This window comes from Heptranchias perlo, chromosome 3, assembly GCF_035084215.1.
Source record: "Heptranchias perlo isolate sHepPer1 chromosome 3, sHepPer1.hap1, whole genome shotgun sequence".
NCBI lineage: Eukaryota > Metazoa > Chordata > Chondrichthyes > Hexanchiformes > Hexanchidae > Heptranchias > Heptranchias perlo.
Window position 1 is genome coordinate 59,105,361 of NC_090327.1, and position 27,747 is coordinate 59,133,107.

The 27,747-nt window shown below is 42.7% G+C and overlaps 1 protein-coding gene across 1 annotated transcript in view; it reads left to right on the forward strand.

Moving 5' to 3' along the window:
* The window catches only part of LOC137314470 (putative Polycomb group protein ASXL3), a 247,221-nt gene that overhangs the window by 194,704 nt on the left and 24,770 nt on the right, over window positions 1-27,747 (forward strand). Inside the window, exons 9-11 of the mRNA XM_067979807.1 lie at window positions 5,147-5,243; window positions 19,736-19,841; window positions 25,462-26,539. Of these exons, the coding sequence (XP_067835908.1) occupies window positions 5,147-5,243; window positions 19,736-19,841; window positions 25,462-26,539 (1,281 nt within the window). The remainder of the gene's footprint in view (window positions 1-5,146; window positions 5,244-19,735; window positions 19,842-25,461; window positions 26,540-27,747) is intronic.

Sequence of the window (27,747 nt, forward strand, 5' to 3'; positions counted from 1 at the left end):
TTTTTGGATGTAATGTAGTCTTAACGAATTAGAAAATTAAACCACTGGCTTATCACACTAGTTCTCCAATCATTTTCCACCTGATCCAACCTTGCACCATAAATTCTAATGGCTGCAGGAAACATCCATGAGTTTTGTGGGTGGATGCACATAAATGAAGACAAAAATAATGAATGGACATGGTTTTCCATCATTTCTGCCAATTTAGTGCTGTTTTGATTACCTACCCATATAAACTGAATGTCCAGGGTTACAGGGTTCTGAGCCGTACATAGAAGAAAGTTGAAAAAACCTAGTAAGAAGATTGCCAAATTGTCAGACAATGTTCAATTGTTTTTCTTATTTTTTTCCATTATCCTATAGATGTTCAGGAGCCTCTGTGGCAATTGCCATGGTGCAGTCTTTTATCGCAACCACTGACATAGTGGTGTGGAGGGTTTCCCTATGGGAATCCCCCATGTCTGAGAGAAGAGAAAAATCAGCAAAGGATGTCAGCCATTTCAAGCTGCACCACATGTGCTCTACGCAAACTCACCGACACCCCCACACCGTAATTTACGGTCAGAGCCGCACTCACCTCTATTTCTTATCTTGCAAATGTGCCCACTGCATTAACACTCGTGTCTATATCTTTCCCATGACTTCAACTAATATGCAAACCTACAGTGCATTCTCTTTTCAACACAAGTCACAAAACTCCTATTCATGGTACCTGATGAAACCACCTCCCAAACCTTAGCAACAACACTCCGCATGTATAACTTTAGTGCGACCATAATTTTAATAACTAGACAATCTGTGTGGGTGACAAGTGTTTTCTACCATAGGCTCATTTGATGACAGTATGTGATGTAAGTGCTCTTAAACCTAGCTATGTGCCTCTTTTAGATTATGTCTCAATGGCAGGAATATATGAGGTGGCCAGCAGCTGTATGTGAGTAAGAGCCTCTTGGGATTGAAGTGATCCTTGCCTCCTGGCAACAAAGTCCTGAGACAGACCTACTGCATACTGTGCCCCTTCCGCTACTGCGTGAGCTGCTAAGCCCTGTATGGTTTCTGCCACTGCAATCATCAAAGGGGACGGTGTAAAGAATTCGGGCTCGAACTTGACAAAGGAATCGACAGCGAAACTAGTCAACTTGTAACAAGTCAGAAAGATTTATTAAGTATAAAAGTTTAAAACTTAACAAAACTAGGCAGTAATTTACAGGCTCAGACAGGCTTTACTTCCCTTTTTCACCGTGGATGGCAGAACATGCCAGGACTCGTCACGTGGTCTTCTCTTGCTTGTAGTTTCGTCTTTCGCGCTGCTGTGAGGCTGTCCTTTGTGATGGTCTCCTTCTCCGCTGTGTCGAGGGCTTTTGGCTCACTCCTTTTATACAGTTTCCAGCGCCTGGGCCTCCTTCGTGTGATATGATTTGTACTTGATGTGATTAAGTTAGTCCTGGCCCCTTCCAGGGGTGATGTGATGTGATTTGTACTTTGATGTGATTTGTACATACAAGTACATTTTATCAGTTACGGACCAAAATCGGTTCCGTCTGTCCTTGCGGCTACGAGTCATTCTTCTAAGCCAGCATGAGCAGTTTCAGGTACTTACACAGTTTACAGTCAAAAAAGTTCATCCAGAGCTTAAAATCCAACATTTAAAATCGAATATTTACATGATTTTCCCACAACGGGCAGGAGGGTCCAGATATGCTGACACCCTACAATACAGCACCGTCATCCATGGCCATTCCAGCCATTCTACTACTAGTGGGCACTGCCTCACCAAGCCTACTGGTCTGAGTGACAGCAGACCTAATAGTACCAATGAGATCAGTGAAACCTTCTCTCAGGGTTATCTGCAACTGATCCCCAATCATGTCAAGGCTGGAAGAGATAGCCCGTTTCACTCTTGCAGTCCAGGCCTATATGGTAGCAGACCATGGAAAGGGCTCCAACTGCGCTTAGGCTGCTGGAATGCGGGTGCTCCAATGTCAGTTGCCATACATTCCATTGTGAACTGTAATGTTGCAAAACCATCCTGAAAGGGAGCCTGGTAGACTCCTATACCCAAGCCACTATCTGTGGCAAACAGCATGGCACTTTCCCTAATACCTGTACCAAAACTTGATGCTCAAAGGCATCCTTCTTTTTAAAGCAGGTACCATGAGGTCCAGACCCTCATCTCAGCTGCTGAGGCAGGATGCAAATTGGCACTCCAGACAAGAAGTTCCTTCACCTCCTGACCCTCCACAACCTGCTCCTGTTTTCTCATGCTATATGTCCCACTCAAAGCAAACTCTTCTAGATCACTTTTCTAAATCCCCCAGGATGGATGTATCTGATGAGCTTATGTTTAGGAGGGAGGAAAGAGTGAATGCCAGTGTGTGCTGTGGAGAGCTGGCATAGCTGATGTACTGGATATGAAAGAAAAGAAAGAAAGAATGAACTTGCATTTATATAGCGCCTTTCATGACCTCAGGACGTCTCAAAGCGCTTTACAACCAATGAAGTACTTTTGAAGTGTAGTCACTGTTGTAATGTAGGAAAGGTTGCAGCCAATTTGCACACAGCATGGTCCCACAAACAGCAATGAGATAATGACCAGAGAATCTGTATTATTTGATGTTAGTTGAGGGATAAATATTGACCGGGACATCGGGGAGATCTCCCTTGCTGTTCTTCGAATAGTGTCATGGGATCTTTTACGTACATCTGAGAGAGCAGACCTCGGTTTAATGTCTCATCTAATCGATGGCATCTCCGACAGTGCAGCACTCCCTTGGCACTGCACTGACTCATGGCTCACCTCCTTCAGGCATATCTAGAAAAAGAGGATAGGAAGACAGGCTATAATGGTATCTCAATGAGCAGCCTTCACATATCGCTTTCGATAGAAGGATTGTAGGATTTAAAGCCCCTACTTTTAGGATTTTAATTTAATCCAATCCAAGGACTGGTTCGTGACAACAACAAGACCACCACGGTACTAGTATTATGATTAAAGGTAAAACAGATTTATTAAGCACATCACAATTAGTACAAAGAAAGTGATACTTAACAAAGAGAAATAGTCACAGTCTGTTCCTTGAAACCTTGGAAGTATCCCTCCAAGTGACTGCGGCACGGTCTCTCACTCTCTCTCGCTGTGTTCTGTTGACTGAAGAGTTCTCTTCTTCCTCACCAGAATCTTGTGCCCCTTCCTCAGCTTTTGAGGTCTCTTATGCCCTTTTTCAGTCTATATGGCAGTTCACTATCACATCCACATCTCTCAGCCTTACCATTAATCATGTCTCTCACCCTTTAGAAGTTACAATCCAAGCATAACTCCTGGTACCATCTGTGCCTTGTTGTTACAGACTTAACGGTACCTTATCTTAGAGTTATGTTGCCAGTCTTCACAGGACACAGTTTGTATAAACAGACTTCTATTCACTAGCTTGCGGGGGCTCGAGATAGAGGGGTCTTAGCCTGGGTTACTCCTTGATTTATTTCACCTCCCATCCTCCCTCAAGCCTGTGATTTTTCCCAAGGTCTGTTAATTGTCACTTCAATGCTGTCAGCATTCTGTTAGTTTTAATTGCAAACTTGACTATAATAACCATCATGCATCTTTCTCGGCCCACCAGCACTTTCTTATTGAACACGCGTTACATGGTTCATACTATATTAATACACAGTACAGTTTAAATTTATAGATACGTAGATTCATAGTACATTTCATTCTACTTCTACTATTGATTATAATTATACTAAATTATATCTGTTAGGATAACATGATAACAGGATTAACATGATAAATGGCTCAGTATGCTTTACTTTGAATGAGAGAATAGGATGAGAAAGAAGAGCAGCAGAAGTTGCAAATGAATACCTAACTGGCAGCAAACCCCCCACTTCCTCATCTACATCAGTCTCTATGGCTTCACTTCCCATCATCTTGAGGGCTTCTTACTTATATGAGCAAGTGGTCTGAAATTAGGGGGGTCTCCTCCAAGGACAGATCTTTCATCTTATGGGTTGTCTTCTCCTGCAAGAAGAGTAAAGAAATGTGAATTTGCAATTATTAAGATGATGTGAATTAATACCCAAATGCCAACATGCAGCCTATATTGGGTGTGATGATGTGTACATGTAACATGGAGTTACATTAGGTGGGAGGATTCTTTTCTTCTGGCTGCTTGCAAAGCTGTGAGTGAATATACACTTTCAGGTGAAGATTGGGGTGTAAAGAGCACCCTGCTGTCTCAAAGGCAATATCTTGTAAGATTTGAAAGTACATTAAGTGTGTGAGGAGGAGGTAATTGTAAGTGCCATAAATGCATACTAAACTGTATTAATAGAAGGTTATGGTGATTTCTCCTTTCTTGGCTGGCCCATTAAACTTTTTTCTGCACTGCTTCCATGTGTGTGGTGTTTTGGAGGAGACATTGAACACATAGTGACTGCCTCACATTTTCCCTGGGTTGCTCTTCTTGAGGACTTTGTTGCACTACACACTAAAGTGGGGACCCCTCCTTTGTCTCACTTCCTCAAGAAAAATCCCAACAGCTCCAAGTAAAGATCCAAGCGGTTGTGTGATTTGCTGCACTCCTTGCAGACGTACTTTGATGTAGAAGCTTGCTCTTTCCCGAATTTATAAAAATCTGGATTCCTGCCACCTTTAAGCTGTTGCAGCCCTTTAAACCCTGCAGCAGTGCACGAATTTCCCACCCCCAGTGGATGAGCTACCAATCACAGGTGACTCCATGCTAAAGCTCACTCACCATTTAAATTAGGCTGACCCTGGAAATACACCTAGGCTCAGCACAATGCTGGTCAGGTAGGTGCAATTTATGAACAATGGGATAGGAATTTTCTGGCTTTTGAATCCTATTGCCATTGATTTACAGAGCAAAATGACTCCTCTATGCTGTTGGGAAGATTTCTGTTTGCAAGTCAGTTTGATCAGATTATTTTTGGTGGACAAATTCAATATTGATTTGTACCTGAGGCAAATTCAACAGTTTAATCCAACCATTGCTGCTTGCTGCATATAGTGTGAATACAGTTCTGTAGAAAATCAAAAACTTTTGTTCACAATTGATGAAGTAACATATTTCCACAATGTAAAGTTTATTTCATTATTTCTCTCATGCTGCAATTACCTTGTTTTCAGGTGGGGTGTGATGGGATTTCTCGCCTCAGTGCTTCAGCCCTGAATAATGAATTCTTTGCTTACGCGGCACAAGGTTGGAAGGAACGATTAGCAGAAGGTATAATTAATTTATCAATACATCTAATTCTCTGGTGTACAAACAGAATTTTGAATTTTATGTTTTCTTAAAGTGGGAATTATTACATATTGTATATTCTGTGTGCATGTTTCTGTGATTTTACTCAACATTCCTTCCTTTGAGTAGTAAAAATATTTGGGCATTCCCAGCATTGGTTACTGTGGCTTCCGTCATCCTCTGGCTAGCAGCCAGCCAGCCAGACAGCAGGGTGAGTGCAAGAGAACCCCTGCTTTCTGACCGCATAAGCAGAGCTCATATTCAAAGCACTTCCCAGTAATGCACACAGTGTGTAATTGTCATTGAATTTCAGGAACTGTTGTTCAGTAAAAGTTAATGTGAGTGTCAATGTAAAATCTGTGTTATTGTCCACTAAGCACTTTATTGACGACTCTTGACAAACACATCATGCTGTCAATTTGAACATTGTCTCAGTTAGATTTCCAACCCATAATGATAGCAGTGTAGAGGAAATCTTTCCCACATTGTCACAAATCGCTACCTTTTAGAATAAATATCAGTTGTAAATAAAGTCTGTGAAAAGTTAAATCCCAAAAACATCGGCTTGTCATAACTTAAACTTCAAGTATACCCAGCATTCATTCATTTTTATTGTGGGGTGGGAAAAAACTAAAGTACACAAATGTGGATTTAGAACTTATTGAAGGAAATGTGAGTGCTGAAGCATGAGATTTATTTTCATGGGGGATCTGAGGCCATCCCCAAAAAATGTTGATTCTGACACTTATTTAGTGCATCTTCTGACATTTTGGAGCCTATGTAATTCTGTCCTTTAAGTCAAAAATAATTTCTCCTGAAAGGGTTACAAATATTTTAAATATGAAAATAGAATATTACTTCAGTACAGCTTTACTGTGTGTAGTAAATAAATATGACCCCAGATGCATCATGTTAACTTATGAAATCTTTACAATAGACACCTACAATAATCCTAAGCAGCAGTGCATCTTATGGGCACAAAACAAAACTGGCATTTGTCCCTGTGCCCGGACCTTTGGTAGCCCAGAGGCAGGCGCAGTAATTACGTGAATTGAAGGTTCATTGATTTAACCATTTTAAACAAAAAATATATATTTTTAAGTAGCTTCAGGAGGGATAAGGTGGAGCCAGTATCACTGAAACAATACCCTACAGCTATGTTCTGAAGCAGGGTCACAGCCAAACCATAACCTGCCTTTTTCTCTTTTAGATACTGATCAACCAGCTGTGCATTTCAAATATTTTCTAACACATGCAGCTAGAAATTAACATTGGTGATATTAGCAGATGAATGCTTAACACACTTGTATGACATTCCTCTATCTTTTATCTTAACAGAGGTGTTAACCTATTTAAAATACATGGGTTAATACTCTCCATTAAAATAGAGACAGAGGAATGCTAGTCAAAAGTGTTATGCTGTGTCAAAAAGGCTTATTTCTTGTATTGAATATAAAACCATTGCACACTGCCATAATTTTTTTTAAACTAAAATGAACCAAAACGTGGTTGAAGGAATGGGAACTGAATGTTGTGCTCTCAGGTGGACCTGACTGCCAGTTTGGAGTTTGCAATCCATTATTCTTTTATTGATTATCAATGTCACTCTTCACATTTCACCGTGGATGCTCTAATACAGACCATCTGGGCTCGTTCCCAAATTTCTGCATAGTAACAATGGGACCTCCTTCTGTAAACAAATTGAAAACCACTCTCAAAGTTGCAGAACCTAGCCAGGCATTACAACTCATCACAAATAGGCAAACTATCTGCATCATACATCATAACAGTGCACTGTGGTAAATCCCTAAATATAGGGATCTCAGTGTAATTCTTTAAATTAAGTAAAACTCATCACTATTCCAACCCACTCGCTATTTTAGTTTCAAACCCTAGCAATTCTGCAAGTGCCATGACAGAAATGCTTCAATAAACCCATTTAATGTATTCACAGCACAAACAACCTCTCAATCTCAAAAAGCTTTTGCAACTAATCATGAAGAAAATAATCCTTTACATAAGACAATTGTTGGGCATGCACAAGAAAGTTCCTTTGAGAAAAATTGAATTTTTAAAAGCTGAATTTTTGTAGTATCGAGTTACATCAAAACTACAGCACAGTAACAGGCCATTTGGTCCAACTGGTCTATGCCGCCATTTATGCTCCACATGAGCCTCCTCCCTCCCTATTTTATCTAACCCTGTTCGGATATCCTTCTATTTCTTTCTCCCCCATGTATTTATCTAGCTTCCCCTTAAATGCATCTATGCTATTTGCCTCAACTACTCTTTGTCATAGCACGTTCCACATTCTTACCACTCTTTGGCTAAAGAAGTTTCTCCTGACTTCCTTATTGGATTTATTAGCGACTATTTTATATTTATGACCTCTAGTTTTGGCCTCCCCCACAAGTGGAAACATTTTCTCTATGTCTACCCTATCAAACCCTATCATTATCTTAAAGACTTTCTGTCAGGTCACCCCCAGCCTTCTCTTTTCTAGAGAAAAGAGCCCCATCCTATTCAGCCTTTCCTGATAAGGATATCCTCTCAGTTCTGGTGTCATCCTTGTGAATCTTTTTTGGACCCTCTCCAATGCTTCTACATCCTTTATATAATATGGAGACCAGAATACTGCACAATACTCCAAATATGGTCTGACCATGGTTCTTTACAAGTTTAACATAACTTCTCTGCTTTTCAGTTCTATCCCTCTAGAAATGAACCTTAGTTCTTGATTTGCCTTTTTTATGGCATTATTTACCTGCGTTGCTATTTTTAGTGATTTGTGTATCTGTACCCCTAGATCCCTTTGCTCCTCTATCTCATTTAGACTATTATTATCTAAGCAGTATGTGGCCTCTTTATTCTTCCTACCAAAATGCATCACCTCACATTTGTCTATGTTGAAATTCATTTGCCAATTACATGCCCATTCTGCAAGTTTATTCATGTCCTCTTGCATTTTGACGCATTCTTCCTTTGTATTAACTACACCTGCCCCCGCCCCCGATTTAGTGTCGTCCGCAAATTTATTTTATATATATATATATATATATATATATATATATATATAAAATACCTGTTCAGGGACAAACAATGAACACATCTGTAACTGCAGGTCTCAGAAAACATCAGCTCACCTGAAAACATTTCTGTCTCAAATTCATGTGCAATTAACAGTGGGAGACAGTAACATTTGATTGATTGCTTCGAACAGCCTTCAGTCTCACCATCCAACCAATCTGGTTGGTTGATACTGGAAATAACAGTAAAAAAAAGATTTATCTTGTAAAATGTTGACAAGCTGATACATGGTTTAAAACCCTATCGAACTTAAAAGCAGATGGTTGGAATGTAAGTAAAAGTAAAGACAAGGGGAGTTCTACAAGTTGATTCGGATAGTGGTTGGAAGACTGTAAAATTATTCTTAATATACTTAATGCATTTACCATTTAAAAGTGTATCTGACTAACTTTATACAGTGACTAAGTACAGAATTTTATTTGACTTGACATTGACATAGAACAGTTCAATTGGCACCTGCTTGAGAACTAGTTATGGACCAAAGAGTAGAAATTGCATGATTCGTTTTGCACAACTCTGTCAGAATTTCATTGGAGGAGTTGGAAAATGGGACGGAACCCAGATCCACAGTGTTTCTATCCCTTTTGAACTGGAGACTAAATTCCAATCGAGGGAGGGGGTGGTGAATGCTTCTGCCTGCCCCCTTACAGCCAGTAGTCTGGGGGACATGTCTACGGCTGTTCTCAGACTTCCCCACATATTCCACCAGATAAACACCTGATTGCTGCAGTAGTGCCTACGTCTGCTGAGAGCAGTTGTAGATTCTGTTCTGGCCTTATAGTGAGCCCCACAGTCACCAAAGCAAATCACATCAAACCCTGAGGGATCAATTGCCTTTAGAAGAAGGGCTTGATGTCATGAGAGATCAGCAAATAAAAATATTGTAGCAGTATCCTCTTCAGCCCAACATGTCTCTGACTCTGACAGGATGCCGCTCTGAGATTACACTGGCTCTATGGGGTGGCGCTGACCCATTATTTAAATGACTGTATACCCAGATTCGGAAAGGAGTCACGACAGCATGAAAGTAGCCGATTGAACTTTCAAACTTTTTTTAAAAAACTTACGTTTTGACACCAAACTAGATGCCTTTCACTTTCAAGTGCACCATTAAATTCAATTAGGAGGTGAATTTCCACAGTGGTTCTCCCGCTCATCCACCATATTTGAAAAATGTTGTAAACGGTGTTTGTGCCATTTTTCCCGGGTTTCCGCAGCTCTCACGCCGAAGTTCCAGTGCACAATTGGGAGAAGCCCGACAGAAGTTCATCCCCTAAATGTTATAAAAGCCAAGTACAAAACGTCAGACGTAATCTGGTTGCTGATAGTTTGAAAATACTGGCAGCAGTCAGTTCAGATTTTCAAAGCAGGTGCACCTATGGTAGTGACAATGGACAGTTTAAAAATATACAAGCCCCAGTTTTAACCTGGGGTCAGAGAGCAGAGTGGGTGTCAAGCCCCCATGACGTTTTTGGCGTGAAGACGGGCCATCTTAACACCTGGTGCACATTTTAATGAAACAAACAGGCTGGCCTCTCGATCGCATAGCGATTCAGCCAACCTGCCCACATCGTGTGCGCAATTTCCAGCGTGACTCCTGGTGCCTACTTAAGATGGGGATTCACCTAATAAAGCAAATTTTCGTCCCCTGCCTGTATTTATCTTTGAACAACCATGGAGCCCATTTTCAGAAAACAGATGAGTCTCACTTTTCAAATGCTTCCCTGGAGGTCCTAGTGGAGGAAGTGAGAGCCAGGAGGGAGGTACTCTTTCCCAGCACACGCAGGAACATCCCCAAGACCACTGTCAAATAGACCTGGACAGAGGTGGTTAAGAGGGTCAGTACCACCAGCATCACTCCCAGGACCTGGGTGCAATGGAGAAAGAGGTTCAATGACCACATAAGAGCAGAAAGGGTAAGTACAGCTTTTCATCTCTCCATTTCACTAAACAGCACTGACATCACTCTTTTCACCCTCTCTCCTGGCTCTCTCAACATTTTCCTCCCCGCCATCACATCCTTCAACATATAATCCCAAGGGCACACTGCAACACCTCTATTTTTCATTCTGAGCATACACATCTCTTCCTTTGCTCTCTTCACACCACACACCAACACCATTCTCTTCTCACATCCTACTACTTGCAGAACCACCAACTCGTCTCACCATTCCTTCCTCATTTCACATCACACACTTAGCTTTACATTCATCACCTCCCTATCATAACTAATCTTACTTCTTCCACAACTAACACATCCACTAGCACATGCAGCACGCATTTCCATTTACATTTTCAAGAGACACTCACTGACTCTCATAAGAACATAAGTATATAAGAAATAGGAGCAGGAGTAGGCCTTTCGGCCCCTCGAGCCTGCTTCGCCATTCAATAAGATCATGGCTGATCTATGACCTCAACTCCACTTTCCCGCCTGGTCTCCATATCCCTTGATTCACTTAAGAGTTCAAAAATCTATTGATCTCAGTCTTGAATATACTCAATGACTGAGCATCCACAGCCCTCTGGGGTAGAGAATTCCAAATATTCACGACTCTCTGAGTGAATAAATTCCTCCTCATCTCAGTCCTAAATGTCCGTCCCCTTATTCTGAGTTAATGTCCCCTAGTTCTAGACTCTTCAGCCAGGGGAAACATCCTCTCAGCATCTACCCTGTCAAGCCCTCTTAGAATCTTGTATATTTCAATGAGATCACCTTTCATCCTTCTAAACTCCAGAGAATATAGGCCCATTCTACTGACTCTTACCTCCTAGGACAACCCTCTCATTCCAGGAATCAATCTAGTGAACCTTCATTGCACTGCCTCTAAGGCAAATACATCCTTCCTTAGGATGTAAACTGCACACAGTACTCCAAATGTGGTCTCACCAAAGATCTGCACAGTTGCAGCAAGACTTCCTTACTCTTATATTCCAACCCCCTTGCAATAAAGGCCAACATACCATTTGCCTTCCTAATTGTTTGCTGTACCTGCATGTTAACAAGGACACCCAAATCCCTCTGAACACCAACATTTAATAGTTTCTCACCATGTAAAAAATTCTGATTTTCTATTTTTCCTACCAAGGTGAATAACCTCACATTTCAACATCATACTCCATCTACCACCTTCTTGCCCATGCACTTAACCTGCCTATTTCCTTTTGCAGATTCTTTGTGTCCACCTCACAGCTTAATTTCTCACCTAGCTTTGTATCATCAGCAAACTTGGATACATTACACTCGGTCCCTTCATCAAAATCATTAATATAGATTGTACATAGCTGAGGCTCAAGCAACAACACCTGTGGCACCCCATTAGTCACAACCTGCCAACCCGAAAATGACGCATTTATTCCTACTCTGTTTTCTGTCTGTTAACTAATCTTCAATCCATGCTAATATATTACTCCCAATCCCATGAGCCCTAATCTTGTGTAACAACCTCTTGTGTGGCACCTTATTGAATGCCTTTTGAAAATCCAAATATATTATATGCACTGGTTTCCCCTTATCCACTCTGCTAGTTACATCCTCAAAAAACTCTAATAGATTTGTCAAACACAATTTGCCTTTCATAAAACCGTGTTGACCCTGCCTAATAATATTATGATTTTCTAAGTGCCCTGTAACTAATCCTTAATAATAGATTCTAGCATTTTCCCTACTACTGATGTCAGGCTAACTGGCCTATAATTCCCTGTTTACTCTCTTCCTCCTTTCTTGAATAGCGGGGTTACATTTGCTACCTTCCAATCCACGGGGACCGTCCTAGAATCTAGGGAATTCTGGAAGATCAAAACTAACGCATTCACTATCTCTGCAGCCACCTCTTTTAAAACCCTAGAATGTAGGCCATCAGGTCCAGGGGATTTGTCAGCTTTTAGTCCCATTAATTTTTCTAAAATTTTTTCTTTACTAATCTTAATTACTTTAAGTTCCACCCTCTCATTGGACCCTTGGTTCCCCACTATTTCCAGTATGTTTTTTGTATCTTCAACTGTGAAGACAGATATAAAAAAATTTTTAACGTCTCTGTCATTTCCTTATTCCCCATCATAATTCCTCCTGTCACTGCCTCTAAGGGACCCACATTTACTCTTACAATCTGTTTTTATATTTCTTGCTAGTTTACTCTCATATTCAATTTTCTCCCTCTTTATCAATTTCTTGGTTATCCTTTTCTAAAACCCTCCCAATCCTCAGGCTTGCTACTCTTGTTGGCAACATTGTAAGCCTCTTCTTTTAATCTAATACTATCCTTAACTTCTCTAGTTAGCCACGGTTGGATCACTTTTACTGTGGGGTTTTTATTCCTCAAGGGTATGCATATTCGTTCGGAATTATCAATTATTTCTTTAAATCTTTGCCATTGCTTATCTACTGTCATATCTTTGAATCTAATTTCCCAGTCTACCTTAGCCAACTCGCCCCCCCATAGCTGCATAATTGGCCTTGTTTAAATTTAAGTCCCTAGATTCGGACTTAAATAAATAACTCTCAAACTCAATATGAAATTCTTTCATATTATGATCACTCTTCCCCAGTGGATCATTTATTATAAGATTACTAATTAATCCTGTCTCATTACACAATACTAGATCTAAAATAGCTTGTTCCCCAGTTTTTTTTTTATTCGTTCACGGGATGTGGGCGTCGCTGGCAAGGCCGGCATTTATTGCCCATCCCTAATTGCCCTTGAGAAGGTGGTGGTGAGCCGCCTTCTTGAACCGCTGCAGTCCGTGTGGTGACGGTTCTCCCACAGTGCTGTTAGGAAGGGAGTTCCAGGATTTTGACCCAGCGACAATGAAGGAACGGCGATATATTTCCAAGTCGGGATGGTGTGTGACTTGGAGGGGAACGTGCAGGTGGTGTTGTTCCCATGCGCCTGCTGCCCTTGTCCTTCTAGGTGGTAGAGGTCGTGGGTTTGGGAGGTGCTGTCGAAGAAGCCTTGGCGAGTTGCTGCAGTGCATCCTGTGGATGGTGCACACTGCAGCCACAGTGCGCCGGTGGTGAAGGGAGTGAATGTTTAGGGTGGTGGATGGGGTGCCAATCAAGCGGGCTGCTTTATCTTGGATGGTGTCGAGCTTCTTGAGTGTTGTTGGAGCTGCACTCATCCAGGCAAGTGGAGAGTATTCCATCACACTCCTGACTTGTGCCTTGTAGATGGTGGAAAGGCTTTGGGGAGTCAGGAGGTGAGTCACTCGCCGCAGAATACCCAGCCTCTGACCTGCTCTCGTAGCCACAGTATTTATATGGCTGGTCCAGTTAAGTTTCTGGTCAATGGTGACCCCCAGGATGTTGATGGTGGGGGATTCGGCGATGGTAATGCCGTTGAATGTCAAGGGGAGGTGGTTAGACTCACTCTTGTTGGAGATGGTCATTGCCTGGCACTTATCTGGCGCGAATGTTACTTGCCACTTATCAGCCCAAGCCTGGATGTTGTCCAGGTCTTGCTGCATGCGGGCTCGGACTGCTTCATTATCTGAGGGGTTGCGAATGGAACTGAACACTGTGCAGTCATCAGCGAACATCCCCATTTCTGACCTTATGATGGAGGGAAGGTCATTGATGAAGCAGCTGAAGATGGTTGGGCCTAGGACACTGCCCTGAGGAACTCCTGCACCTTGAGAAGGTGGTGGTGAGCCGCCTTCTTGAACCGCTGCAGTCCGTGTGGTAACGGTTCTCCCACAGTGCTGTTAGGAAGGGAGTTCCAGGATTTTGACCCAGCGACAATGAAGGAACGGCGATATATTTCCAAGTCGGGATGGTGTGTGACTTGGAGGGGAACGTGCAGGTGGTGTTGTTCCCATGCGCCTGCTGCCCTTGTCCTTCTAGGTGGTAGAGGTCGTGGGTTTGGGAGGTGCTGTCGAAGAAGCCTTGGCGAGTTGCTGCAGTGCATCCTGTGGATGGTGCACACTGCAGCCACAGTGCGCCGGTGGTGAAGGGAGTGAATGTTTAGGGTGGTGGATGGGGTGCCAATCAAGCGGGCTGCTTTATCTTGGATGGTGTCGAGCTTCTTGAGTGTTGTTGGAGCTGCACTCATCCAGGCAAGTGGAGAGTATTCCATCACACTCCTGACTTGTGCCTTGTAGATGGTGGAAAGGCTTTGGGGAGTCAGGAGGTGAGTCACTCGCCGCAGAATACCCAGCCTCTGACCTGCTCTCGTAGCCACAGTATTTATATGGCTGGTCCAGTTAAGTTTCTGGTCAATGGTGACCCCCAGGATGTTGATGGTGGGGGATTCGGCGATGGTAATGCCGTTGAATGTCAAGGGGAGGTGGTTAGACTCACTCTTGTTGGAGATGGTCATTGCCTGGCACTTATCTGGCGCGAATGTTACTTGCCACTTATCAGCCCAAGCCTGGATGTTGTCCAGGTCTTGCTGCATGCGGGCTCGGACTGCTTCATTATCTGAGGGGTTGCGAATGGAACTGAACACTGTGCAGTCATCAGCGAACATCCCCATTTCTGACCTTATGATGGAGGGAAGGTCATTGATGAAGCAGCTGAAGATGGTTGGGCCTAGGACACTGCCCTGAGGAACTCCTGCAGCAATGTCTTGGGGCTGAGATGATTGGCCTCCAACAACCACTACCATCTTCCTTTGTACTAGGTATGACTCCAGCCACCGGAGAGTTTTCCCCCTGATTCCCATTGACTTCAATTTTACTAGGGCTCCTTGGTGCCACACTCGGTCGAATGCTGCCTTGATGTCAAGGGCAGTCACTCTCACCTCACCTCTGGAATTCAGCTCTTTTGTCCATGTTTGGACCAACGCTGTAATGAGGTCTGGAGCCGAGTGGTCCTGGCGAAACCCAAACTGAGCATCGGTCAGCAGGTCATTGGTGAGTAAGTGCCGCTTGATAGCACTGTCGACGACACCTTCCATCACTTTGCTGATGATTGATAGTAGACTGATGGGGCGGTAATTGGCCAGATTGGATTTGACTTGCTTTTTGTGGACAGGACATACCTGGGCAATTTTCCACATTGTCAGTAGATGTCAGTGTTGTAGCTGTACTGGAACAGCTTGGCTAGAGGCGCAGCTGGTGCTGGAGCACAAGTCTTCAGCACTATAGCCGGGATGTTGTCGGGGCCCATAGCCTTTGCTGTATCCAGTGCACTCAGCCGTTTCTTGATATCACGTGGAGTGAATCGAATTGGCTGAAGACTGGCTTCTGTGATGGTGGGGATATCAGGCGGAGGCCGAGATGGATCATCCAATCGGCACTTCTGGCTGAAGATGGTTGCAAACACTTCAGCCTTGTCTTTTGCACTCACGTGCTGGACTCCGCCATCATTGAGGATGGGGATGTTTGCAGAACCTCCTCCTCCCGTTAGTTGTTTAATTGTCCACCACCATTCATGACTGGATGTGGCAGGACTGCAGAGCTTTGATCTGATTCCTGACACACACTACTTGTTGTTACCCAAATCGCTAGTCTGCTCTACAACCTTGACTTTTCTTTTTAGACTGATAAAATTACCCTTACCTAAACCCTCCCTCACCTTTCCTCCTCTTTCTGTAAGACAAGACTGCACATAATGCCATGGAGAGGAGCAAGACCGGTGGAGGAATACCGAATATCATAGCCCTCACCCAAACAGTGCAGGAAGCCCCAGAGATTACTTGCCCAGGCAGAGTCATAAGTATTAGGGAAGCAGCAGGGTCTCTGCATATTACTTGTATGCAGAGACTTGTATCCATTCATTCACCTCAGTAAATATGCAGCAACCTTCACAACTTCAATGTGCATTCTCAAGACTGTCACCTGAAAATGTCCAGCTTCTACCTGCCATCCTAATTCTTGCTCTTTTCTTTTTCATCTCAGTCCTACTCAGCAGCAAGAGTCTCCTGCACAAGAAGGTACCTCAGAAGAGGACAATCTTCCTGAGGATGCACTGTCACACGCTCCATCCCTCCCAAAACAGCAGCTCAGGCATTGGCACTCCATGTAAGGTAGCTAGTGAGCTAGAGAGGTCTGAACATGGTGAAACACCTAACACCAGTGGGCAGCAGCAGCTACTGATGGCAGAGACAGTCCAGGAGAGAGGCCCTCTCCCAGCTTTGCTGAGGGCAAAGGAGATGAGGACATCATCTGCCCAGCCATGAGAAGAAAACTGCAGGCATTACACAAACTGTTAGATATTCTAATTGAAAATAAGGAAATGGCAGACTTGCTAAATAATTACTTTGTATTGGTCTTCACAGTGGAGGAAGAGGATAAAGTACCAGCGATATGAGGAAAACTAAAAATAAGTCAAGGGGAGGAATTTACTAGATTTAATATAAGTAAAAAAAAAAGGTAATGGAAAAAATAATGAGACTGAAGATGGACAAATCTCCAGCACCTGATGGCTTCCTCCTCGGGGTATTAGAAGAAGTCGGTGAGGAAATTGTAGATGCTTTAGTCATGACCTTCCAAAACTCTCTTGATTCAGGAATTTTCCCCTTGGATTGGAAAATTGCCAATGTCACTCCATTATTTAAGAAGAGTGGGAGAGATTAACCAGGAAATTATAGACCGATTAGTCTAACACCTGTTGTGGGGAAGTTGCTAGGATCTGTTATTAGGGATAGATTGACTGAGCACTTGGACAAATATGAACTGATCAGAGAGCCAGCATGGATTTGTAATGGGTAAGCTATAACTAACTAACCTCGTTGCATTTTTTGAGGAGGTCACTAACATGGTAGTTAAGGGAGTGTCTAAGGATGTTATTTATATGGACTTCCAGAAGGCTTTCGATAAGGTTCCACACAAGAGACTTAGCAAAAATGGAAGCGCATGGAATTGAAGGCGACCTTTTGAGATGGGTAGGGAATTGCTTAGTAGGTCGGAGACAGAGAGTAGGGATACTGTGTATGTACTCCAATTAACAGGATGTGACTCGTGATGTCCTTCAGGCCCTCAGCATTTCAGTATATTTATAAATGACTTAGATGAAGGAACAGAGAGCTGTATAAGCTAAGTTAGGTGGTACAGTAAGTAGTGAAGATGGAAGCAGAAAGTTGCAAAGGGACATTGACAGATTAAGTGAGTGGGCAAAACTGCGGCAGATGGAGTTTAATGTGAGGAAGTGTGAGGTCATCCAACTTTGGACCTAAGAAAGATCAGAGTATTTTCTAAATGGTGAGAAGCTAAAAACTATGGATGAGCAGAGAGATTTAGGGGTCCAAGTACAGAAATCACTAAAAGCTAGTGGACAGGTACAAAAATGTATTAAAAAGGCTAATGGAATGTTAGCCTTCGTCTCAAGGGGGCTGGAATACAATGGGGTGAAAGTTATATTACAGTTGTATAAAGCTCTGGTTAGACCGCATCTGGAGTACTGCATTAAGGTCTGGGCACCACACCTAAGGAAGGATATATTGGGCTTGGAGGAGGTGCAGCGCAGATTCACCAGAATGATACCAGGGTTAAAATGGTTAAATTATGAGGACAGATTACACAGACTTGGCTTATATTCCCTTGAATATAGAAGATTAAGGCGTGATCTAATTGAGGTGTTTAAGATGATTAAAGGATTTGATAGGGTAGATAGAAAGAAACTATTTCCTCTGATGGTGACGATCCGGATTCTTTCCCCTCAGTCTGGTTCAGTAAAAACTGAAGTCGAATACATTTTAAAGTTCATCACAACTTTAATAGCAGGGTTCTTAGTCTGCAGCATTGATTTGGACTCCTGATAGAGTCCCTCTATGCTAGCAGAGCAAGAACAAAAACATACAGAAATCCACACGTTTTTATACAAATCAATAGGGTTGGAACATACTTAACGGGGGTCAACACCAATCATAAGCCGGGCACAGGTTGCCATGCGAGGTTACATTATTTCCGGCCAATCATAAATCGTCCATGTGCTGATCATGCTGCTGTTAGACATCAAAGGGGATACTTCCTCACCTTCCAACTTGGAATGTTCTTCCCTGTCCCTTCTGTTCCTTATCTCCCAACCTGGAATGTCTTTCAACTTTGGCTAAGTTCGTTACCTATATTGATCTGCCATAAACATGGAGACATTCAGACCAGTCCTTGAATCACATCAAAGACTCTACATTGATAAGACCATGCAAACCTGCTGACTACGCAAACATATGGCCCAGCAGGAGGCCAGGCCACCTGTACCAATCTCAGTTACTAACTAATTAACACTTTCTAACCATTTTGCATTCTGCTTCTTTGCCACGTAGACATTTTAATATTTTACTGAAAACTGACCACGTAGGGATTCTCAATGGGAGAGCCCAGATCAAGGGGCATAACCTTAAAATTAGAGCTAGGCCATTCAGGGATGATGTCAGAAAGTACTTCTTCACACAAAGGGTAGTGGAAATCTGGAACTCCACCAAAAAGCTGCTGAGGCTAGGTCAATTGAAAATTTCAAAACTGAGATTGAGTGATCTTTGTTAGGCAAGAGTAGTAAGGGTTACGGAACCCAGATGGGCAGATAGAATTAAGATACAGATCAGCCATGATCTAATTGAATGGATGAACAGGCTCGAGGTGTGGAATGGCCTACTCCTATACCTATGTTCGTGCACATTAGGTACAGCATGTTTAAGAACGTGCAATCACGGAAGCTTTTCAATTATATTATACTGATGCTGTAAAAATGCATTTAAAGAAACAGAAAATACAGTGCAGGTGTCAGTGAGGATAAATAAATTTAAAAATCAGTCAAAAATCACAACAAAACACTAGAAAAATGACTTTGTTTCCTCTTCCACCTAAAATTCAGGGTTTCGTTTTACGTCCATTTTGAACCAGTGTAAATGCAAGAAATTTGCGTGTACGGCTCTTTAGCATCGGGGCGGAACCATTATAACGAACCAAGATGCGGTTGGGCGTAGGGATCGATAGACAGGCGCAAAAGAGCGAAGGAGTTTGAACGTAGCGTAATTACATGTGCAACACATTTGCTTACAAGCTTTCTCAATAATTTACGACTGGTATTTGCTTTACACCCCAATTACATGTGTCTTTGGGCTCAGGTACACAGGAAATTCCATCCCATGTTGCTAACCTCTGCTCTTTGTTCGCTGTGTCTGTTTTTGTAACTGGCAGCTTATAAATGTATGGTGCTAATCTATGCTGTTTGCTTCCAGTTCCTGACTCTATAATTGTCAGCAGGTGGGGGTGAAGGTCACTCTGCAGTGACATGTGCTAGCACACTCTTGACTTCCAATCTTAATTCACATTATTAAAACTGGAACCTCTCTAAAACAGGTTGTGCATGAATCTCTTTCTTTAGGAATCTTAGGCAGGAACTAAATTACCGGGCGCTGTAACATTAACAGAATATTTTTATTAAATGTGAAATTTGCACCTTCTTACAAAAGTGGTTCTATTTTTATATCATACTGTTTGAATTTGTGCAGGTGAATTTACTCCTGAAATGCAGTTACGTATTCGACAAGAGATTGAAAAGGAGAAGAAGATAGAACAATGGAAAGAAAAATTCTTTGAACAATATTATGGAGAAAAGTAAGCATTTAGGGGGTTCTTTGATATTGCATCTGATACCCTTTACATTTTGAGCTGTGGTTTTATTTTTCCATGTTTGGAGTGTGCTACAACACATCTTCTGTTTCACGTGTTTTCCTTTAAATTTATTTAGGAACATTTGAACAGGAATAGGACATTCAGCCCCTCGAGCCTGTTCCGCTATTCAATTAGATTATGGTTGATCTGTATCTTAACTTCATCTACTCGCATTGGTTCCGTAACCCTTAATACCCTTGCCTAACAAAAATCTATCAATCTGTTTTGAAATTTTCAATTGACCCAGCCTCAACAGCTTTTTGGGGAAGAGAGTTGCAGATTTCCAATGTCTTTGTTTGAAGAAGTGCTTTCTGACATCACCCCTGAATGGCCTAGCTCTAATTTTAAGGTTATGCCTCCTTGTTCTGGATTCTCCCACCAGAGAAAATAGTTTCTATCTATCCATTAATTATCTTAAACACCTCAATAAGATCACCCCTTAATCTTCAATACTGAAGGGAATAGAAGCCTAGTCCATGCAACCTGTCCTCTTAATTTAACCCTTTTAGCCCCGGTATCATTCTGGTGAATCTGCGCTGCACCCCTCCAAGGCTAACATATCCTTCCTGAAGTGCGGTGCCCAGAACTGAATGCAGTACTCCAGATGGAGTCTAACCTGAGCTTTATATAACTAACATAACTTCCACCCCTTTGTATTCCAGCCTTCTTAAGATAAAGGCCAACATAAAAAATAGGAGCAGGACCAGACCATACGGCCCCTCGAGCCTGCTCCGCCATTCAATAAGATCATGGCTGATCTTCTACTTCAACTCTACTTTCCCGCCCTATCCCCATATCCCTTGACTCCCTTAGTATCCAAATATCCATTGATCTTGGTCATGAATATATCAACGATTGAGCATCTACAGCCCTACGGGGTAGAGAATTCCAAAGATTTACAACGCTCTGAGTGAAGAAATTTTTCCTCATCTCAGTCCTAAATGGACAACCCCTTACCATGAGACTATGACCCCTAGTTCTAGACTCTCTAGCCAGAAGAAACAGCCTCTCAGAATCTTATATGTTTCAATGAGATCACCTCTCATTCTTCTAAACTCCAGAGAATATAGGTCCAGTCTACTCAATCTCTCCTCATAGGACAGCCCTCTCATCCCACGAATCAATCTAGCGAACCTTCATTGCACCCTCTCTAAGGCAAGTTTTCTTTAATATTCATTCATGGGATGTGGGCATTATGATTTTCTAAGAGCCCTGTTACTACGTTCTTAATAATAGTTTCTAGCATTTTCCTTACTACCGATGTCAGGCTAACTGGCCTATAGTTCCCTGTTTTTTCTCTCCCTTCTTTTCTTGAGTAGCGGGGTTACATTTTCTACCTTCCAATCCATGGGGACAACATTCCATTAGCCTTTTAAATTATTTTTAGTACCTGTCCACCAGCTGTTAGTGATTTCTGTACTTGGACCCCTAAATCTCTCTACTCAGCCACAGTTCCTCGCTGCTCGCCATTTAGAAAATGCTCTATCAAAAGCAAAATACTGCAGATGCTGGAAATCTGAAATAAAAACAGAAAATGCTGGAAAAGCTCAACAAGTGAGGCAGCATCTGAGGAGAAAGAAACAGAGTTGACGTTTCAGGTCGATGACTTTTCGTCAGAACTGGAACATGTTAAAGAGTTAAAGTTTTTAAGCAAGTATAAAGCCAGGAAAAGGAAGGGGGAGGGGAGGGAATGAAAGAACAAAAGGGAAGGTCTGTAATAGGGTAGAGGGCAAGAATGATTAAATGACAAATGGGATAATGGTGCAAGGCAAGGAGGGTGGTAATGGGACAAGTTGAGAAACAAAAGATTGGTCTAGAGTAGCTGTAAATGGGAACAACAGAACCATTACCAGCAGCTGCAGTCCAATAATTTTTTTAAAATGGGAGCAGTGGTTAAGGTCTGAAGTTATTGAAATCAATGTTGAGTCCAGAAGGTTGTAAAGTGCCTAAACATGAGGTGCTGTTCCTCGAGCTTTCATTGAGCTTCATTAGAACAGTGTAAGAGGCCGAGGTCGGAGTGGGACGGGAAATTAAAATGGCAAACGACCGGAGGGTCAGGGTCACGCTTGCGGACAGAGCGTAGATGTTCAGCAAAGCGATCACCCAATCTGCATTTGGTCTCCTCGTTGTCGAGAAGACAGCATTGTGAGCAGTGAATACAGTATACTAAATTGAAAGAAGTACAAATAAACCGTTGTTTCACCTGGAAGGAGTGTTTGGGGCCCTGGACGGTGGGAAGGGAGGAGGTGAAAGGGCAGGTGTTGCATCTCCTGCGCTCACTCAGGAAGTGCAGTGAGGTAGAGAGTGGGTGTTGGGGGTGATGGATGAGTGGACCAGGTGTCGCGGAGGGAGTGGTCCCTTCGGAATCCTGGGAGGGGAGGGGAAGATTTGTTTGGTGGTGGGATCGCGCTGGAGGTGGCGTAAATGGCGGAGGATGATACGTTGAATGTGGAGGCTGGTGGGGTCGAAAGTGAGGACAAGGGGGACCCTATCATGGTTTTGGGAGAGAGGGGAAGGGGTTAGGGCAGAAGTGCGGAAAATAGGACGGACGCGGTCGAGGGCCATGTCAACTACAATGGAGGGGAATCCTCGGTTGAGGAAAAAGGAAGACATATCGGAAGCACTGGTGTGGAAAGTGGCATCGTCAGAACATGTGCGATGGAGACGGAGAAACTGGGCGAAGGGAATAGAGTTCTTACAGGAAGCAGGGTGGGAGGAAGTGTAATCAAGGTAGCTGTGGGAGTCAATGGGCTTACAATAGATATTGGTTGACAGCCTATCCCCAGAAATGGAGATAGAGAAGTCGAGAAGGGAAGAGTCGGACATGGACGATGTGAAGGCGAGGGAAGGGTGGAAATTGGAAGCCAAGTTGATAAAAGTTTCTAGTTCGGGGCGAGAGCAGGAAGTGGCACCCTTACAATGTACCAGAAAAAGAGGTGAAGGAGAGGACCTGAGTAGGACAGGAACAAAGAACGTTCCACATATCCCATGAAAAGGCAGGCATAGCTAGGGCCCATACTGGTTCCCATAGCAACACCTTTTATTTGAAGGAAGTGAGTGGCGTCAAAGGGGAAGTTGTTCAATGTAAGAACAAGTTCAACCAGGCGGAGGAGGGTGGTGGTGGATGGGGACGAGTTGGGCCTCCATTCAAGGAAGAAGCGGAGGTTCCCGCAGGTCGTCCTGATAGGGGATGGAGGTGTAGAGGGACTGGACGTCCATAGTAAAAAGGAGATGGTTAGGGCGAGGAAACTGGAAACTGTTAAAGTGGCAGGGGGTGTCAGATGAGTCACGGATGTAGGTCGGAAGAGACTGGACAAGGGGCAATAAAAAGAGCCGAGATAGGAAGAAATAAGTTCTATGGGGCAAGAACAGGCTGAAATGATGGGTCTTCCAGGGCAGTCCTGTTTGTGGATCTTGGGAAAGAGGTAGAAGCGGGCCGTGTGGGTTTGAGGGACTATGAGGTTGGAGGCCGTGAGGGGAAGATCTCAGAGGAGGTGAGGTCAATGACGATATCGGAAACCATGGCTGATGTTCGGCGGTGAGGTCATGGTCCAGGGGGAGGTAGGAGGAGGTTTTGGGGAGTTCGTGTTCAACCTCCGCAAGGCAGAGGACTGTTCGCCACACAACAACAGCGCCGCCCTTGACAGCAGGTTTAATGACAATGTCAGGGTTGGATCTGAGAGAATGGAGTGCTGCAAGTTCAAAGGGACGTAGGTTAGAGTGAGTGAGGGGAGTAGAGAAAATTAGACAGCTGATGTCACGTCGGCTGTTCGCAATGAAAAGATCAAGAGAGGGTAAGATGCCAGAGGGTGGGGTCCAGGTAGAACAAGAATTCTGAAGCTGGGAGAAAGGGTCCATTGTGCGGGGGGAAGACTCCTGGCCAAAGAAATGGGCGCAGAGGTGATACTCTGATCTGTCTTTCTTAGGTTCAAAGTAGATGATCTTACACTTCCCCACATTGAACTCCATCTGCCATAGTTTTGACCACTCATTTAATCTATCAATGCCCCTTTGCAACTTTCTGCTCCCATCTACACTATTTTACTGTACCAGCTAACTTAGTGTCGTCAACAAACTTAGATATACTGCTCTTTATTCCTTTATCCAAGTCATTTATAAATATGGTGAAAAGCTGCAGCCCCAATACAGATCCCTGGGCGACACCACTAGTCATATCCTGCCAATTTGAGTACATACCCATTATCCCTACTCTCTGTCTCCTGCCTCCTAACCAATTCCCTATCCAAGCCAATAGGTTGCCTCCAATTCCATGCACTCTCATTTTTGTTAACAGTCTTTTATGTGGACCCTTGTTGAATGCCTTCTGGAAGTCCATTTAAATAACATCCATAGACACTCCCTTATCTACCACATTAGTCAACTCCTCAAAAAAATCAACTAGGTTCGTTAAGTATGACTTACCCTTTACGAATCCATGCTGGCTCTCTCTGATCAGCTAATATTTGTCCAAATGCTCAGTCACTCTGTCCCAGATAACAGATTCTAGTAACTTTCCCACAACTGGCATAAGACTAATAGGCCTATAATTTCACAGTTTATCTCTCTTACCCTTCTTAAAAAGCAGAGTGACACTGCCAATTTTCCAATTCCTAAATCGAGAGGGTTTTGGACGATCATGACTAATGCTTCAACAAATACCTCACCTACTTCTGTTAATACCCTGGGGTGGAAACCATCGAATCCTGGAGATTTCTCTATCTTTAATCTCATTAGTTTCTCCATCACCATTGTTTTACTTATATTGAATCTAGTTAGTTTCTCCCCTTGATTAATTTTTAGTTTTCCTTGTAACTCTGGTATTTTATCCTCATCTTCTACTGTGAAGACTGATACAAAGTAGCTATTTAGTAAGTCTGCCATTTCCTGATTTCCAATTCCAATATCACCTGCATCTGTCATTAAGGGGCCCACGTTACTCTTAACCCCACCCTCTCTCTTAATATATTTGTAAAAACCTTTAGTGATGTCCTTGATATTCCTAGCAAGCTTTTTCTCGTATTCTCTTTTTGCAGCTCTTACCACTTTCTTTGTATCCCTTTGCTGGTCTTTATATCTATCCCAGTCCATGGGATCTCTACTGTTCTTTATGTAACTTTCCCTGATTGTTATCCTGTATTGTTTGGTCGAGCAACTACTGCTGAAAGTGTGGGCAGTCTGCTTTCTGACCCCCACCAATCCCTCTTTTGGTTAGTCACACAGCGCCGCTTGGGTAGGAAAACCTCAGCTGATTTTTCCTGCTCCTCACGGAGAGCTGCTGCGGTGTCTTCCTGAACTCACATCAAGAATGATCCTCCCCCCACTCTGCGGAACTTAGCGTTAATGTTACAGCACTCAATGCCGCGCTGCTGCAACCTCCCCCCACCCCCACCCCACCCCCTCCCCGTTACACGCTATATTGAAGATTTATTTTTTTGTACATTTTAATGTATTCTGGTAAACCTAATCTGTCTGCAGATAATCCTCTGTTTTTGTCCCTGGACACTGGTAATGAAGCTGCTTTCTATGTTATAATTGTTACATCCACCTCTTCTGTTGTATTCAGGTTGGGTATAACACAAGAAGAAGCTATGAAGCTGGAATCAGTAAAAGATTCTTTTGAAAATCAAGACAGCTGTTCATTTTCAGCAAAGCACACCATATCAGGGCCCTGTCAGATCACATCTGGTTGCAAACGTGAAAGCAAAGAAAATCTTGTGCCTTATACAGATCTAAAGCAAACACAATGCATCATACAGCAAATCGCGGCCAAAGAACCATCCGAAACTGCAAAAGAGGAGGATATACTGATATCCTTGTGCTCAGACATTACCTCAGATGAATCTATTATTCAGGAAGAGATAGCAGAAGAAGTTGAACCGAATATTGGTGGAAGTCATGATGAAAACAAACCTCCTGAGTCTAACACTTCTGACATTGATCAGTCTTGCCTGCTTAGTCCTGAAAAGGCAGAACAAGAGATGCCGGCAGATGACTCGAAGCCTGTTCTCATTACACAAAGTATCAAGGAGTTTGAGTCCCAATCTGAGCACACTATAGCTCCACGGACGCCTTCCCGGGGGATATCGAGCATTTCTTTCCAACTACTTACTTCCACTTTTACACCTTCACAACTTTCTGATTTCTTTGATGCATCCAGCAGTGGCATATGTGAGCCGGCGCCTAACATGAGTAATGAGGAGAGTACCCTAGAACGGTGCAGTGCACTTATGTGCTCAGAATCCTCATCTTGTTGTGAGGGGCTTGAGGCTGTTACCAATAACCACGATTCTCCAGAGGGAAATACACAGTGCACATCTCAGCAACCACATACCTCCATATGTTCTGAAACCTCCGTACTGTCCGAGCTTTCTGAAACTGAGAACAAAGACTCTGAAAACCAGCCACTGCCGCTGACATCTACACCCTCAGACTCTTCCACATCAACTTCTGAAGGAGTTAGAAATGACAACAAAGACCTTGAGTTACAAAAGAGAAAACCACTGGAACAGCACGTTCTGGAGATCTGTCATGAGAAAAGGCCTAGAATTGAAAATGAGCAGTCCTTCCAGATTCTGCCCTGCAGGCCTCAAAGTGAAAAAGAAATGCCTACAAAAGAAAAGCCAAAGGTCCCGCCTATCAAGGTATGTTTAATAGAAAGAAAGAGTCTAACTAGCCAAAGTGTAACCTATACACTTTTATTGTATTTTCAGACAGTAACTTTTTTTTACTGACAGTAAGTCAAACTGCATTACTTTACTTTTATATCACCTTGGATTTACACCTGCTCCTTTGCCCTAGCAGTCTATTTGAGATTCTGTATTTTTGTGAAGAAAATGTTATAATAAATGATAAAACAGAAATAAAATAAAAGTTTTTTTTCCACTTCAAATCACCAGTAAGTATCTAAAAATTCACAAAATTATCAATGCAGTCTACAGCGTTTTATCTGGACCACATCATCAGATTACATTAATTGAAGATGGTATTTAAAGGACTTTTACTCAGAAAAACTCTGATAGGTAAGGTCTAAACACCAGAGTTTAATTAACTGTGTGCTCCAACATCTGACTTTATTCAATAATAGAAATAAACGTGTCATAAATGAGAATTGGCATCCATAAAATATTGTACAGATGTACTAATTTTCTTACAATGAGCAGGACAGTCAACTTCCATTTAGTTCTTTTTGGGCAAGTTCTCAACTATCATTCAGGTAATGGTTTTGAAGAATATTCAGTGAGGCAGTGCTGTACCAGTTTGACGTGTAGGCTGCGAAGGCTTTCTGAGTACTATCAGCTTACAATATAGTATTATTCTACAAAAGTGGATTAGTTATCCAGTATGAATTATTGCCACAATATATGACAAGAAGGGGACAATTTTTGAAAAATGTATACATGCAAACATAAAACTGTACCAAATCATCAGACAGGAACTGGACCAACAGCAACAGCTGAAGTGGTGTCTGTCACTGTGGGATAGGGTTGCCACCTGCCCAGTTTTTCACTGACCCTGTTGTTTTTTTAAAGTTGCTGCTGCTTACTAGTTGAGAGTTTTAGCTGGCAGTACAGTAGCCATTTTTTCAAAGATTGCAAATATTTTTTTAAAAAGGCAGCCTGTTGCTGATCAAAACTGTCAACAGCAGCAATTTCAAAACCCAGCAGGGCCAATGCAAAAACAGAAAAGTGGCAACCCTGGTGTAGAAAAGAATTTTCATAGTGAATTGGAGGTTCCGTTCTACAGCCAATAAGAACATAGGATCAGGTGTAGGCCATTTAGCCCCTTGAGCCTGTTCCACCATTCAGTGAGATCACAGTTGACCTGTGACCTAACTCCATATACCCGCCTT